The 13,124-nt window shown below is 38.3% G+C and overlaps 1 protein-coding gene across 6 annotated transcripts in view; it reads right to left on the reverse strand.

Moving 5' to 3' along the window:
- Positions 1-13,124, reverse strand: part of SHROOM3 (shroom family member 3) — a 236,223-nt gene that overhangs the window by 51,389 nt on the left and 171,710 nt on the right. For 3 of the 6 annotated variants that reach the window (XM_072115744.1, XM_072115788.1, XM_072115753.1), the window contains one exon: positions 4,753-4,869. In XM_072115744.1, the coding sequence (XP_071971845.1) occupies positions 4,753-4,869 (117 nt within the window). Of the gene's footprint in view, positions 1-4,741; positions 4,870-13,124 lie in introns of all 6 variants that reach the window. The other 3 variants (XM_072115762.1, XM_072115779.1, XM_072115771.1) reach the window with 1 other exon arrangement.

The following is a 13,124-nucleotide window of genomic DNA, read 5'->3' on the forward strand; positions in this document are numbered from 1 at the left end:
TGTTTAACCTGTTATCAACTGAGTCTATAAGACAACTGGAGTAATCTCTATACGCTGTAAATGAACCTGCCAATTGGCCACTGAGCTAACCTGCACCATATGATATTCTGTATATATATATATGTGGTGCGCTCTCTGAGCTGTAATAAGTCCTTTTCATTACCATCTGTGACAGTGTACAATTCAAGCAAGAAAGAAGTCGGTGTGTATAGGCTGAAACAAATATCAAATTTATTAAACAATTAATACTAAGCACAACAACGAGATGTCATACCTCAAAGCATTAAAAACAATTAAAAAAGTGTACAAATACACATAAACAAGTGGATCCGAGCCAGTTGCAAGGATCCACAAACGGCCACAGGTCAAACGGTAGAGCAGATACCGGTCCCCCATACATAAGATCAATACATGATTAAATATGGAGGTCAAACAACCCTATAAAGATACCTGTACATTCTTACAAAAGTCCTCAAATAGGGAGGACAAACTAAAAAGTAAATGTAGAAGCAGGGCAGAGTCATTTGGTGTGTTGGCTACAGAGCATTGCATAATATCCATTTCCACTTTCTTTGTTGTAGCCATCTGTGACAGTGTGTCACTATCCTCTAACTTCTGCGCACACTGATGCACACATTGGAGTATTTTTAAGTGTTTTTTCATTAAAAGCTATATTTTAACTTTTCCCCAATTATACCTGTGACCTCCTCACACTCTGTACACCAAAGTAATTTTTTAAAATTTTGTACAGGATTTTAATTTTTGTCAATGTATGAAAACATAAATAATATATAACTTTGGTATCCCCATGATCACACCGACCCAAAGAATGAAGTAGACATGTCATTTGTGGTGAAGAGTGAAAGCCATAAAATCCAAGCCCACAAGAAAACGTTGCAAATGCGTTTTTTTTCACCAATTTTACTGCGTTTGGATTTTTTTTCCTGCTTCCCAGTACATGGCATGGAATATTAAATACTGTCACTATGAAGTGCAATTTGTTACCCAGAAAAAAAAGCCATCAAACAGCTCTTTACATGGAAAAATAAAAATTATAAAAGTTATAGATTTTTGAAGGTCGGGAGTGAAAAATGGAAAACTCTGGTTAAAATTGTTTACATATCAAACATTGTACTTCAAATTAGTTGAATTTAAATGATATCTTCTGTGTTTAGTTATGAAAAAAATTGGAATGTATCAAAAATGTCAAAAAGGGGGTTTTAGGGGGTTCAGAATTTTGGGTGCAATTTTTAAAATTTTTATGAAAATCACCAAAACGTATATTTAGAAGCACCTACACAGCTTTAAGTGACTTTGAGTGTCCTAAATAACAGTAAAACCCCATAAATTATGTCATTTTAGAAACTACACCCCTCAATGTATGAAAAATCTACTTTAAGAAGTTTGTTAACCCTTTAGTTGTTTTACAGGGGTTGAAACAAAATGCAGGTGGAATTTACATAGTGTAATTCTTTTTAGACAATACATTAAAGGGAACCTACCACCACGATTCTACCTATAAAGGTAGATCGGGTGGTAGATGGATAAATGGGACGTGAGGATAGCCCTTTTTTGGGCTAATCCTCACGTCCCGGCTATCTTTAAGAAAATTTTAATCGGCGGATATGTAAATTTTTGGGGGTCATGGAGTAGCCGGACATGAGGCTACATGTCGCGGCTATTCCATGCCCCAGTAGCCTCTTCTCTCTGCCTACCATTGCATCTTCGGCGCGCAGCTCTTTGTAGCTGCGCGCTTTCATCCGAATACCCGGCGTTCTGCGCATGCGCAGAACGCAGGCCTGCGGGTGCGCGACCACAGCTCCGAGGCCGGAGCTACTGCGCATGCGCTGATGCCCGGAACTCAGACGATGGCGCGCAGCTACAAAGAGCTGCACGCCGAAGATGCAATGGTAGGCGGAGAGAAGAGGCTACTGGGGTGTGGAGTAGCCGCAACGTGTAGCCTCATGTCCGGCTACTTCATGCCCCAGTAGCCGCTTAAAAAAATTTACATATCCGCCGATTAAAGTTTTCTTAAAAATAGCCGGGACGTGAGGATTAGCCCAAAAAAGGGCTATCCTCACGTCCCATTCATACACCTACCACCCGATCTACAATGTAGTAAATGACGAAAGCCTCCAAAAAGTTTGATACCCAATTTCTTTTAAAACTGCTGATCCCCCATATGTGTTGGTATGTTGGTAAACTGCTGTATGGGCACACAGCCAGGCATATATCGGAAGGAGTGCAATTCAGAGCAGATATGCATTGCCACATTTACAGGATATAGATTGTTTATTTTTCTGTAATTTGAATGTATGGGGGGTTACTTTTTAGGTACATCATTTAGGTGGATTCAACAGATACCATATATACTTGAGTGTAAGCCGACCCAAGTATAAGCTGATGCTAATTTTACCACCAAAACTGGGAAAACCTATTGACTCGATTATAAGCCTAGAGTGGGAAATGCATTGGTCACAGCCTTTCCAGTATATAGCCAGCACGCCCCCAGTAGTATATAGCGAGTAATCCCCAAGTAGTATATAGCCAACCAACCCCCAGTGGTATATTTCCAGCCCCCTTTAATATATAGCCAGCCCCCTGTAGTACATAGCCAACCAGCCCTCTGTAAATAGCCATCCCCTGTAGTATATAGCCAGACCCACGTGGTATACAACCAGCCCCCCGTAGTATATAGCCAGCCCCCTTTAGTATATATCCAGCCAGCCCCCTTTAGTATAAAGACAGCCAGACCCTTTAGTATAATGAGCCAGACCCATGTCGTATATAGCCAGCCCCCAGCACATAAAAAAATAAACTGAGTACTCACCATTCCAACGTCCCAGGCCGATCCTCTTCTTTATTCATGCACAAACTATGTTATCAGCAGTTTATTTTTTTTCTATATAATAATAATAATAAGTATAAGCCGAGTGGTGATTTTGCAGCACAAAAATTGTCCTGAAAAACTTGGCTTATATTGAGTATATATATGGTAATAATGATATTTTATTAACTCTTTCTTGGTGGTGGCTAAAAAAATATTAATTCTAATTTAGGGTTATTATTTGAATTTTTTCCATCCGTTCACAGTAGAATAAAAATAATATGTTACCTTTATTCTATTACAGCTATAGCCCATTTATATAGATTTTTTTTTATGGTTGACTTGTTTTGCAGAATATAGAACTAATTGTGTGAGAAATTCACTTGTTTTCTCATCAACATGTATTAATGGGCAGAAAATGTTTATTTTATTTTTTTACAGAGTTGTTTTAGGGCTTACTTTCTGCGGGACAAACTGTACTTTTTCTTGGTATCATGTCGGGGTAAATGTTACTTTTTGATTGCTTTTATCCATTTTTTAGCATGTTCCTAACAGGTTCTACGGAGGCAGCCCTGGATTCCTTCATTAGTAGGGTCCCTGTAATCTCTCTATGACTTACAGTTACATCAGAGTGCGGGAAGGGGTTAATATTTATTGAAATGTAACAAGATATATTCAATGTTTAAAACATTAAACTGTGCCCTACATGTCTAGGATTTTTAACTGAACAATAGGAGTTGAATCAAGATGTGTTTAGGTTTATCTGTCTTAATTTTCTATATCCAAAACTAAATAGGGTATACATTGAGATTGCACCAAGACACGTGTTTCGCAATAGCGCTTCCACTAGGGGAGCGTTTCCTCCAGAGGAAGCGCTAAACATGTGTAGGGACTACGTGGTGTGTTGTCCAATTGTTTGGTACAGTATATCCTAAGTATTTCTTTGTGTTTATCCCTACATTTAGTATCATATGCTCATTCTGTTCCGGTATGTAGAGTTTATATCTACTATACGGTTATTTGTGCAGTTTCTTATGCAATATATCTTGTGGGATATTACACTGGATTGAGACACACCCTTTTTTAATTTGCTCCTTACTGCTGACTATGATTGTTTTATGGATGAACTGATAAAGATTTTTATTTTATCTATATACTTAAGAGAATGAATTTTCTTTGTTCAAATTTTTGGTTATCTGCATTACAGCTGGGGGTAAAAATTATTTGCGATTGCCCATACCGCACGGTTTTTATTTTTGGATACTAATACTCTATATAGCAGTAAACAATGTGCTGGGATACATTGGCCCTGTAAGGCCGAAGGCGCATGCCCTAGGTTGGTGTAGGGCACTGGTTGAATTGTGAAATCCAGCCAGCGCAAAACTTGTTTTTCATAGACCAACCATAGTCGTGTGCTGGTGAATTGCAGTCCCTGAATTCTGCTTCCAGCCTACTCTCTGCACCTGTGGGCTATAAAAGGCAGTTTCTTCAACAAGGAGATGCTTGAGCAAAGGCGTGTGTTCTGCTAAGGTGTGTGTGCTGTTTTTCTGTATTCCTTTTGTGACCCTCAGCCAATTTATTGGACTTCAGCATCTGCCCTGCCATTCTGCAACAATTGGCAAGATAAGAATTTCAGTGTGTTATTCTAATGAAAGATCCCCTTATTCTGTTCTTCATCATATTTTACCCTATCTACCAGTGCCACTCCTTGATTATTCGAATATTCACCCTGCCAACTTGCAAAAAATTCTTAATAAAATGAAATAGTATAAATCCTGGAATCCCACAAAGAAAAACACCAAAATAACTCTTGGCACTAGGGACCAAATATGCCGGGTCACTCAAGTGTTAACTTAATTAACCTTTAGTAGCAGAGTCTCTGATTGTACAACTCAGTTCACTGACTCCTCTTACATTCATCTTACCTGTCTTTTAGCCTCAGTTTAAGTCCTTCTCCTGGGCATATTCCAAAACTGATGGATGAATTTTCTATTGTCGCCAAGCAAGTCGCACAACACCCAGTCCTTTCAATGAATAAACCTCTGTAGATAAATAGAATAACAATTTGTCAGTTTAGAATGCACAAAGGGATCATCATTGATACCAAACAATTTTTAATGCTATATCATATCTATATGACTAAAGTGTGCCAAGAAACAAAAAAAAAATTAGCATGAACAAAACAAATATTATCCTCTCAAGAAAAGTACAAACAGATATTTCTTGTCTTTTGAATTCATTTTCTAATATTTTAATATTGTGCAGGGTGAGTTGAGAACATTTTTCTTATGTATTTTCTTGGGTATGCCTTATCTCTCTATTGATAAGAAGGACCCAAGTTAAAGCCTGAATAGTATGGGGCAGATTTATCAAGCTGTCTGAAAGTCATAATTTTCCTAGTTGCCCATAGCAACTAATCACAGCCCCCCTTTAAAATATTCATGAGCACTGGAAAATGAAAGCTGAGCTGTAATTGGTTGCCATGGGCAACTCGGAATATTCTGACTTTCAGACAGCTTGATAAATCCGCCCCTATCTGTCTATGGCAAACTGAATTTGGCTTATGACTACTCTCCCTGTGATTTTTATCTCTTTCTGCAGTCTGCTTGACTTATGAATTCTAAAAGCACTATCTTCTAACAAAGCAGTTTATCTCTCCATGCTCAGCAAGTCTTTGTTTTGTAGCTATATGTAAAAGTAAGAAACAGCAGGACTAGAAAATTGTTGTCAGAATATAGTGCTTATAAAATACAATAGTCGGTAAGGGTTAGAAATAACTGCTTAAAGCTGTATAAACAAATACAGAAAGTACTAGGTTTCCATTTTAGGAGAACTAAGCAGAAATAAATACATGAAGATTTAGGTAAGGTTATTTCATTCAGTTCTTCACAGACATTAATATACTATGTGTCACTTCCTGTTGCTGTAAATTTCTTTACAGCTGAAAAAAACGCAGCCACTTACTTACAGATGGTCTATAAGAACCTGCAAAATGCATGTGTGAAGTTTGCAGCCTTTTTTTGGTGTTCACAAAAGAAAGTTACTCCTTAATTTGGATCATATTGCGCATGACTGAGATACTAGGAATGTTATTTTGTGCCTCTATGGGTTACTGCAATACTACTCTACCAGAACGCTTATTAATTCTTGCAGGTTTCCCAATTAGTACAGAAGTCATACTAGAGACTCTGTCTGGCAAGGAAGGGCTAAATGTATCATAAGGAGCAAGCCCTGAATTAAGCTTGCATATTTGGAATAATTTGCATTCCATACATGTTGGAGAAAAAGTACTTTAAAACTCATGCAGGTGTCTAACAGGCAAATTCACTTTAATTTGCTGAAGAACAACATTTTTCAGCTAAAATTAGAATACAGTTGATCTCATAAAAGGTTGCGTGTTGAAAAGTAAAACTCATTCATGCCAATCCCATAGCCACGATATAATATTGTTTCGTTTCAGAAACTCTCAATGAATTTATTATTAACATTACATTGTCACTGTCAACATGTTCCTATATACAACTTGCATTTTCTGCCATTTTATCAATTTCTGAGAGATCCCCCATTTGTTTGATTAGTTTCACACCCAGACCCCGCACAATCAGGGTACCTATAGATAGAGCCTATCCTGGAAATTGAGCATAGGGCTCCATCCAGGGGTGCACCGGCCATGAGGGAAGTTTTGCTTCTTTCCTCATGCAGTACCACCTGCCGCATCACCTGTAGACCTCACACTTAAAATTTTTTTTTTCTTCATACCTGATGTCATAATCAGTGACACTGTTATATAAAAGTAACCTGATATATTGCTAAAGTTTGCCTCAGGCAGCAGAGAGTTTAGCTTCACTCCTGGCTACATCCTCTGTATAGTCAATACAAGCTGGATATCAGTTCTTCAAAATGTCAACTATGGATCGAGCTCTAGCCTTCCAGCTCCAACCAACATACAGGTTTCAGCATCTGGACAAGTATATGTGCAGAATCCATATGTCAGACCTTTACTGATGATATATCAATTCAATGGGAAAGCTCCCAACACATACAGTTAACTGAACCGAAGTCCAGCTCCTATTCACCTAAATGTAATTCAAGTCTCATTTCCCTTGTTCTAGGGGGGATAAGAGAGGTATTTCATGGGAAGTACAAGTATTTTCTAAAAACAGACATGTCAGGAGAGGTGACAGTTCCTCTTTAATGTTGTGTCAGCACAGTGTCAGAGCCCCACTAATCTGATATTGATAGGTCTCATATTGCATATTGATTGGAAAAGAATACTCTCATAATAATTCTGTAAATAAATATTTAACAAAATTTAATTCATTATAGAGGACCTGTTATCTGACAGAATGTAAAGAATATACTTCTCTTACCAAGCAGATAATTCTGGAACGTATTTTTTGTTTCTCCTAGAAGTTTATAAAGACACTTGCTAATTCTGTAGGATTGTTCTGTGCAGCATCAACATCCTATTTACACCTGCAATCTATCTCTCTATAGACCTCCATGAGTTGGCTCTAGACCATTGATCTCTGTTGTCATGAGGCACCTATAAACCATACCACAAAATGTTGTTACTAGAGCACAGACAAGATGGGAGCCCCCATAATAATAGACAGAAACTAGAAGAAAAAAATCAACAATCCGAAAACAGATTAGAAAAATGCAATATGTTTCACTATGTCAAAAAGAAAATTGTTGACATATTCCCTTTAAATGTCTACTTCATGGTTGAGAAACCAGTTTCACTGCTTCTTGGCAGCACAAGGTTCATTTTCTCTACAGTTATAAATCATAAAAGAAGTTTATCTAATGTGTTCTGAGCATGCTGATATGTTTAATATATTCATGTCAAACAAAGTATTTTATTTCTAACACAGGCAGATCTTCTGGGTACTATCTAGGAGACATTATAAAAAATCTCTCATGTCTTAGTCACTATTTTAATGTCAGATGAGAAACAGATTACATGTTGTTCTATATGGAGTGTGAATAAAAGAGCAGATAAAATGTATGTAAATATTGTAGGGTAAAGAGACGGTATTGCAAAGGAGCCATATACAAGCGGTCCCCTACTTAAGAACACCCGACTTACAGATGACCCCTAGTTACAAAACGGACCTCTGGATGTTGGTAATTTACTGTACTTTAGTCCCAGGTTACAATAATCAGCTTTTAAAGTTATCAAAGTTGTCTACAATTAAGCTTTATTGTTAATACTGGTTCTTATGACAATCCAATATTTTTATAATCCAACTGTCACATAGACAAAAGAATTTTGGTTGGTGTTACAATGATAAAATATTCAGTTCCGACTTAAATACAAATTTAACTTAAGAACAAACCTACGGAGCCTATCTTGGACGCAACTGCCTGGTACTTGAGAATTTCTATACATGCATACTGTACTCAGAGTGGTACATATGAGCTACATGGAGAACAGAAGAAAGCTTATCTTCCCAAGAAAAAAGAAATCGAAATTTCTGACCCACCAAACCTTCCCTGACAACTACAGCCCAGTCATAGTGTTAAAGGGTCAGCCCATCATTATGGAATTTGGAAGTTTTGTTTGAAATAAATATAACTGGGGAGATTGATTCTCTGCTAGTTATATTGAGTTCAAAACGCCAGTCTTATTGAATTACTACAATGTGTGTATATCATCAAAACCAAGAACATTTCATGTAGGCCTCAAAATGTGTGAAGCTAGCAAACAGGTTGTCTGTGCATTATAATACCTGTAAGAAAAACAACTGTGTTCCTGTGTCCTAGGAAGTTTTTCTTCCAATCCTGGCAGTCTATAGTTAGTACCATAAAAGCATGTAACATTTTATCTATGATAATGTAATACATTTTACTTTACTCTAAGAATTATCATGCAGTAAAAAATGTATCACCTGGCTTTAATCAGTCCTGAACAAATTCCTAGCTCACAACAACCTGCTTATGTGAATATGCCTACTCCTCTATTATTCAGTCTCAATTACATTATACATTGACAATTGTATTGTGATGCATTGTAATTATATAATTGTATACGTCCCCATTACTACCACTCCCACCTTGTCTGGGTAAGTGATCTTGTTCAGAGAGAATGTTTTACTGCATGATTGCTGCATAAACAGAGGTCTGAGAGTAGAGTCCCAAATCAGCTTACCAAATGGGCCGTTAAGGGGTCGTTCGTACAACGCCTGTAATGTCCCCTTCTGCATGCCCCACAGTCAGCTTTTGATGCTTCACAATTTGATTGGCTAATATTTCAGACTTAATTGATGTTATTGCAGAAAACTGTTCATCCACATCATCAGTCTCCGCCGAGGGACTTTAGGTATGAGACAAGAAGAGTTTTATTTTACCAAAAATGAAACAGTATCATAGTATATATGTCTGGAAAAAGACGCAAGTCCATTAAGTCAAACGTTTAAGCATCAAACAAATGTTTTTTCCCCATAACCCGTGATATTTTTTCTCTGCAGAAAGGTACCCAGGCCTCTCTTGAACATGTACATAGAATCCGCCATAACAACCACCTGCGGCAGAGAGTTCCATAGTCTCACTGCTCTTACAGTAAAGAACCTTTGTCTATGTTGATGGTAAAATTGCCTCTCCTCTAGGCATATAGGATGGCCCCATGTCCTGGTCACAGGCCTAGGTATAAAAAGATCTTTGGAGAGATCCTTGTACTCTCCGTTCAGGTATTTGTACATTGTAATGAGGTCTCCCCTCAGTCGTCTTTTTTCTAAACTGAATAATGCCAAATGTTGTAATCTGTCATTGTATTCTAGTCCCCCCATTCCCCTAATAATCTTGGTTGCTCTCTTCTGCACCCGTTCCAGTTCTACTATGTCCTTTTTATACACTGGTGCCCAAAACTGTACAAAATATTCCATGTGTCTGACCAGGGATTTATATAAGGGCAAAACTATGTCTTTATTATGAGAATCAATTCCTCTCTTGATACATCCCATGATTTTATTTGCTTTAGCAGCAGCCGCCTGGCTCTGGTCACTAAAATTAAGTTTACCCCGAAGTCCTTTTCAGCTCCAGTTTTACCAAGTAATTTACTGTTTAGAACATAATTATACTTTTTATTTCCATGGCCCAAGTGCATAACTTTACATATATCTACATTAAACCTCATCAACCATTCTTCTGCCTACTCCTCAAGCTTCCACCAATCCCTCTGTAATGCTAAACTATCGACCTCAGTATTTATTATTTTACACAGCTTAGTATCATCTGCAAATATTGAAACTTGACTGTGTAAACCCACTACAAGGTCATTAATAGAGATGAGCTTACATACTCGTCCGAGCTTGATGCTCGTTCGAGCATTAGCGTACTCGCAGCTGCTCGTTGCTCAGACAAATATTTGGCCAGCTTGAGAAAATGGCATCTCCCGCCGTTTGAATTTTGGCGGCCAGAAACAGAGCCAATCACAAGCCAGGAGACTCTGCAGTACACCCAGCATCACGTGGTACACTTACATGTCGATAGCAGTGGCTGGCTGGCCTGATCAGGTGACCATGGAATATACTAGCCACTGCCCGCGGTGCTCAGATCATTCTCTGCCTGGATGCCATTAGGGATAGAGCTGCTGCTGGTCAGGGATAGTGTTAGGGTGTTCTATTTGATTAGTGTTAGGCAGGAGTGATTCTACAAGAACCCAACAGCCCTTGTTAGGGCTACAATAGCAATATTTTTTTTTTTATTTGCTTGTGGCTGGGCTTGCTGGCACTAGTAGTGCAGCTACTACCATATTGTGACGAATTTGCAGGGAGACTTGCGAACATTATTTTTGGCTCTTAGTGACACACATATCCATTTCAAACAGCTAAGTGGGACAATTTATTGTGGGTTTGATTGATTAAGGAACAGTCTACTGATTTTTAATTTTTTTTTCAAAAGTGAAAGTGAAAGTCACAGCACAAAATCCTTTTGTGTGCTGTCAGTGGTGCAAATGCAATTTCATCTAGCTTAGTCTGCCTGCTACTGTTTAGCAAGCAAGTCTCCAGAAATCCCATACCACATTCTCTCTGCCGGTGAAGCGTACTGCGTGTTTCGTTCAATAAGAAATAAAAAAAAAAAGTTCTAAAAACGAAAAATAAATTTTCTCTTTTCATTTTTTTTTTGGGGTGGGAAATCTCCGTTATAGCAATCAAATAGTGTCATGGTCAATTATTGGGTGTTTTAGATGCTATCTCGCCTCACTCGGTCACTCTGTCATTGCCATGCTGTTGCCCATAATTTTGGCATAATGGTGCGATTAGGCAGCCTCAGAGGCATCCATGCATTCTGCCCCTGCTGTTTCCTGTTCATTTCCGTGGTGTTTCCATCCTTTTCTGAGGTTTCCAGGTTTTTGGCCAAGCTTCCCTGTGCAGAGCCTTGGTCCCTTTGAAAAATGCTTGAGTCTCCCATTGACTTCAATGGGGTTCGTTATTCGAAACGAGCATTCGAGCATCGGGAAAAGTTCGACTCGAATAACGGGCACTCGAGCATTTTAGTGCTCGCTCATCTCTAGTCATTAATAAAAATATTAAAAAGAAGTGGCCCAAATACTGACCCCTGTGGCACACCACTAATCAGGTCAACCCAATCTGAGAATGTTCCATTAATGACAACCCTCTGTTTTCTATCACTGAGCCAATTACTTACCCAAATACACAGATTTTCCCCTAGTCCCATGTACCAACCTTTTATGTGGCACGGTGTCAAATGCCTTTAAAAAGTCCAGATATACAACATACACAGCGTCCCCCAGATCCAGTCTGGAATTTACTTCCTCATAGAAACCAATCAGATTAGTCTGACAGGACCGATCTCTCATAGACCCATGTTGACGCTGGGTTAAAAGGTTATGTACAGTGAGATACTCCAGGATAGCATCTCTAACTCACCCCTCAAATATCCCCCACCCACCTACAGAATTTAGTCTCACGTGTCTGTAGTTTACAGGATCGCTTTTTGATCCTTTTTTTGTATATTGGTACCACATTTGCTATGCGCCAGTCCTGTGGAACATAACCAGTCAACATAAGTTTGAAATTTCAAATATTAAAAATAACGGTCTGTCTATCACGGTACATAGTTCATGTAGAACCCGGGGGTATATGCCATCTGGCCCCAGTGATTTATCTATCTTTGAGGTTGCAAGGGAGTGCCGTACCTCTTCCTTATTTAAACAGTTGACATTCCAAAGAGAATTTACATCATTCCTCATCGTGTCTTCCACCAGGGGGTTTTCCTAGGTAAAGACAGTCGAGAAGGCGACATTCAGTAGATTGGCCCTTTCCTCATCTCCTTCCTCCATGACCCCCATGTTATTCGTAAGAGGGCCCACACTCTCCGTTTTTAGTTTCTTATCATTTATATGCTTTAAAAATAATTTGGGATTATTTTTGCTCTCCCTGGCAATATTTCTCTCACTCTCTATTTTTGCGGCCTTTATCTGCTTTTTACAGGATTTATTTTTCTCTCTATAATCCTGTAATGCCTCATAGCTACCTTCACGTTTTAGCACCTTAAACGCCTTATCTTTCTCACTTATTGCTTTCCTTACAAGACTAGTTAGCCACATTGGCTTTTTTTTTGTTCCTCTTTATCCTATATTTGTCTGGTATTGTAGCTCATTCTAATTTGTGAGTAGATGCACTATTCTGGACAATTTCTTTGATGAACTCACATATTCTAAAATCATAAAAATGGATGTTGATGAAAGAGCTTTTTTTTAACCAAAGAGATGGCTTTCAAAAGCCTGCAGAGATCTGCATGTTTGCCTCCTTTTTGATCTAATGACACTTTGCATTAAAAGACTCTTTCATTATGTCTTCCATGGGAAAACTACTCATCAGAGTGTATAGAGCATACTTGATTATTTATGAGATGTTGTGTACCCAATCCATAGAAGTGCTTGGTAAACAGAAACTTCTTAATGCCTCAAATAAATGCTAGGCCTCTTGTCCATTTGTAAGGTGTATGCCTTCTTCTGACTAATGTTTGTTTTTTGGGATCATTCTAATGAATTGCATGTAATCTGTTGTCTTTAATACAATGGAAACAAGTATCAGTAGCTCTACAGGCGCCGGGAAAAGTGTGGAAACTAGCAGGGTAGCCATTTTACTTTTTCAGCACTCGCTCAGCTTATGAAAGACTATTAATGAAATATGTGACACATTAGAAATCATTGGTGTGATACTGCTGTAACATTTTTGCAAAAATTTTTGTTCACTGTGTATATTATATTGGCATAGTTCTGCTTTACACCATGTATAATCCTGCAAATTAACAGCTTCTGACTATT

Source organism: Engystomops pustulosus, chromosome 1 (genome assembly GCF_040894005.1).
Source record: "Engystomops pustulosus chromosome 1, aEngPut4.maternal, whole genome shotgun sequence".
NCBI lineage: Eukaryota > Metazoa > Chordata > Amphibia > Anura > Leptodactylidae > Engystomops > Engystomops pustulosus.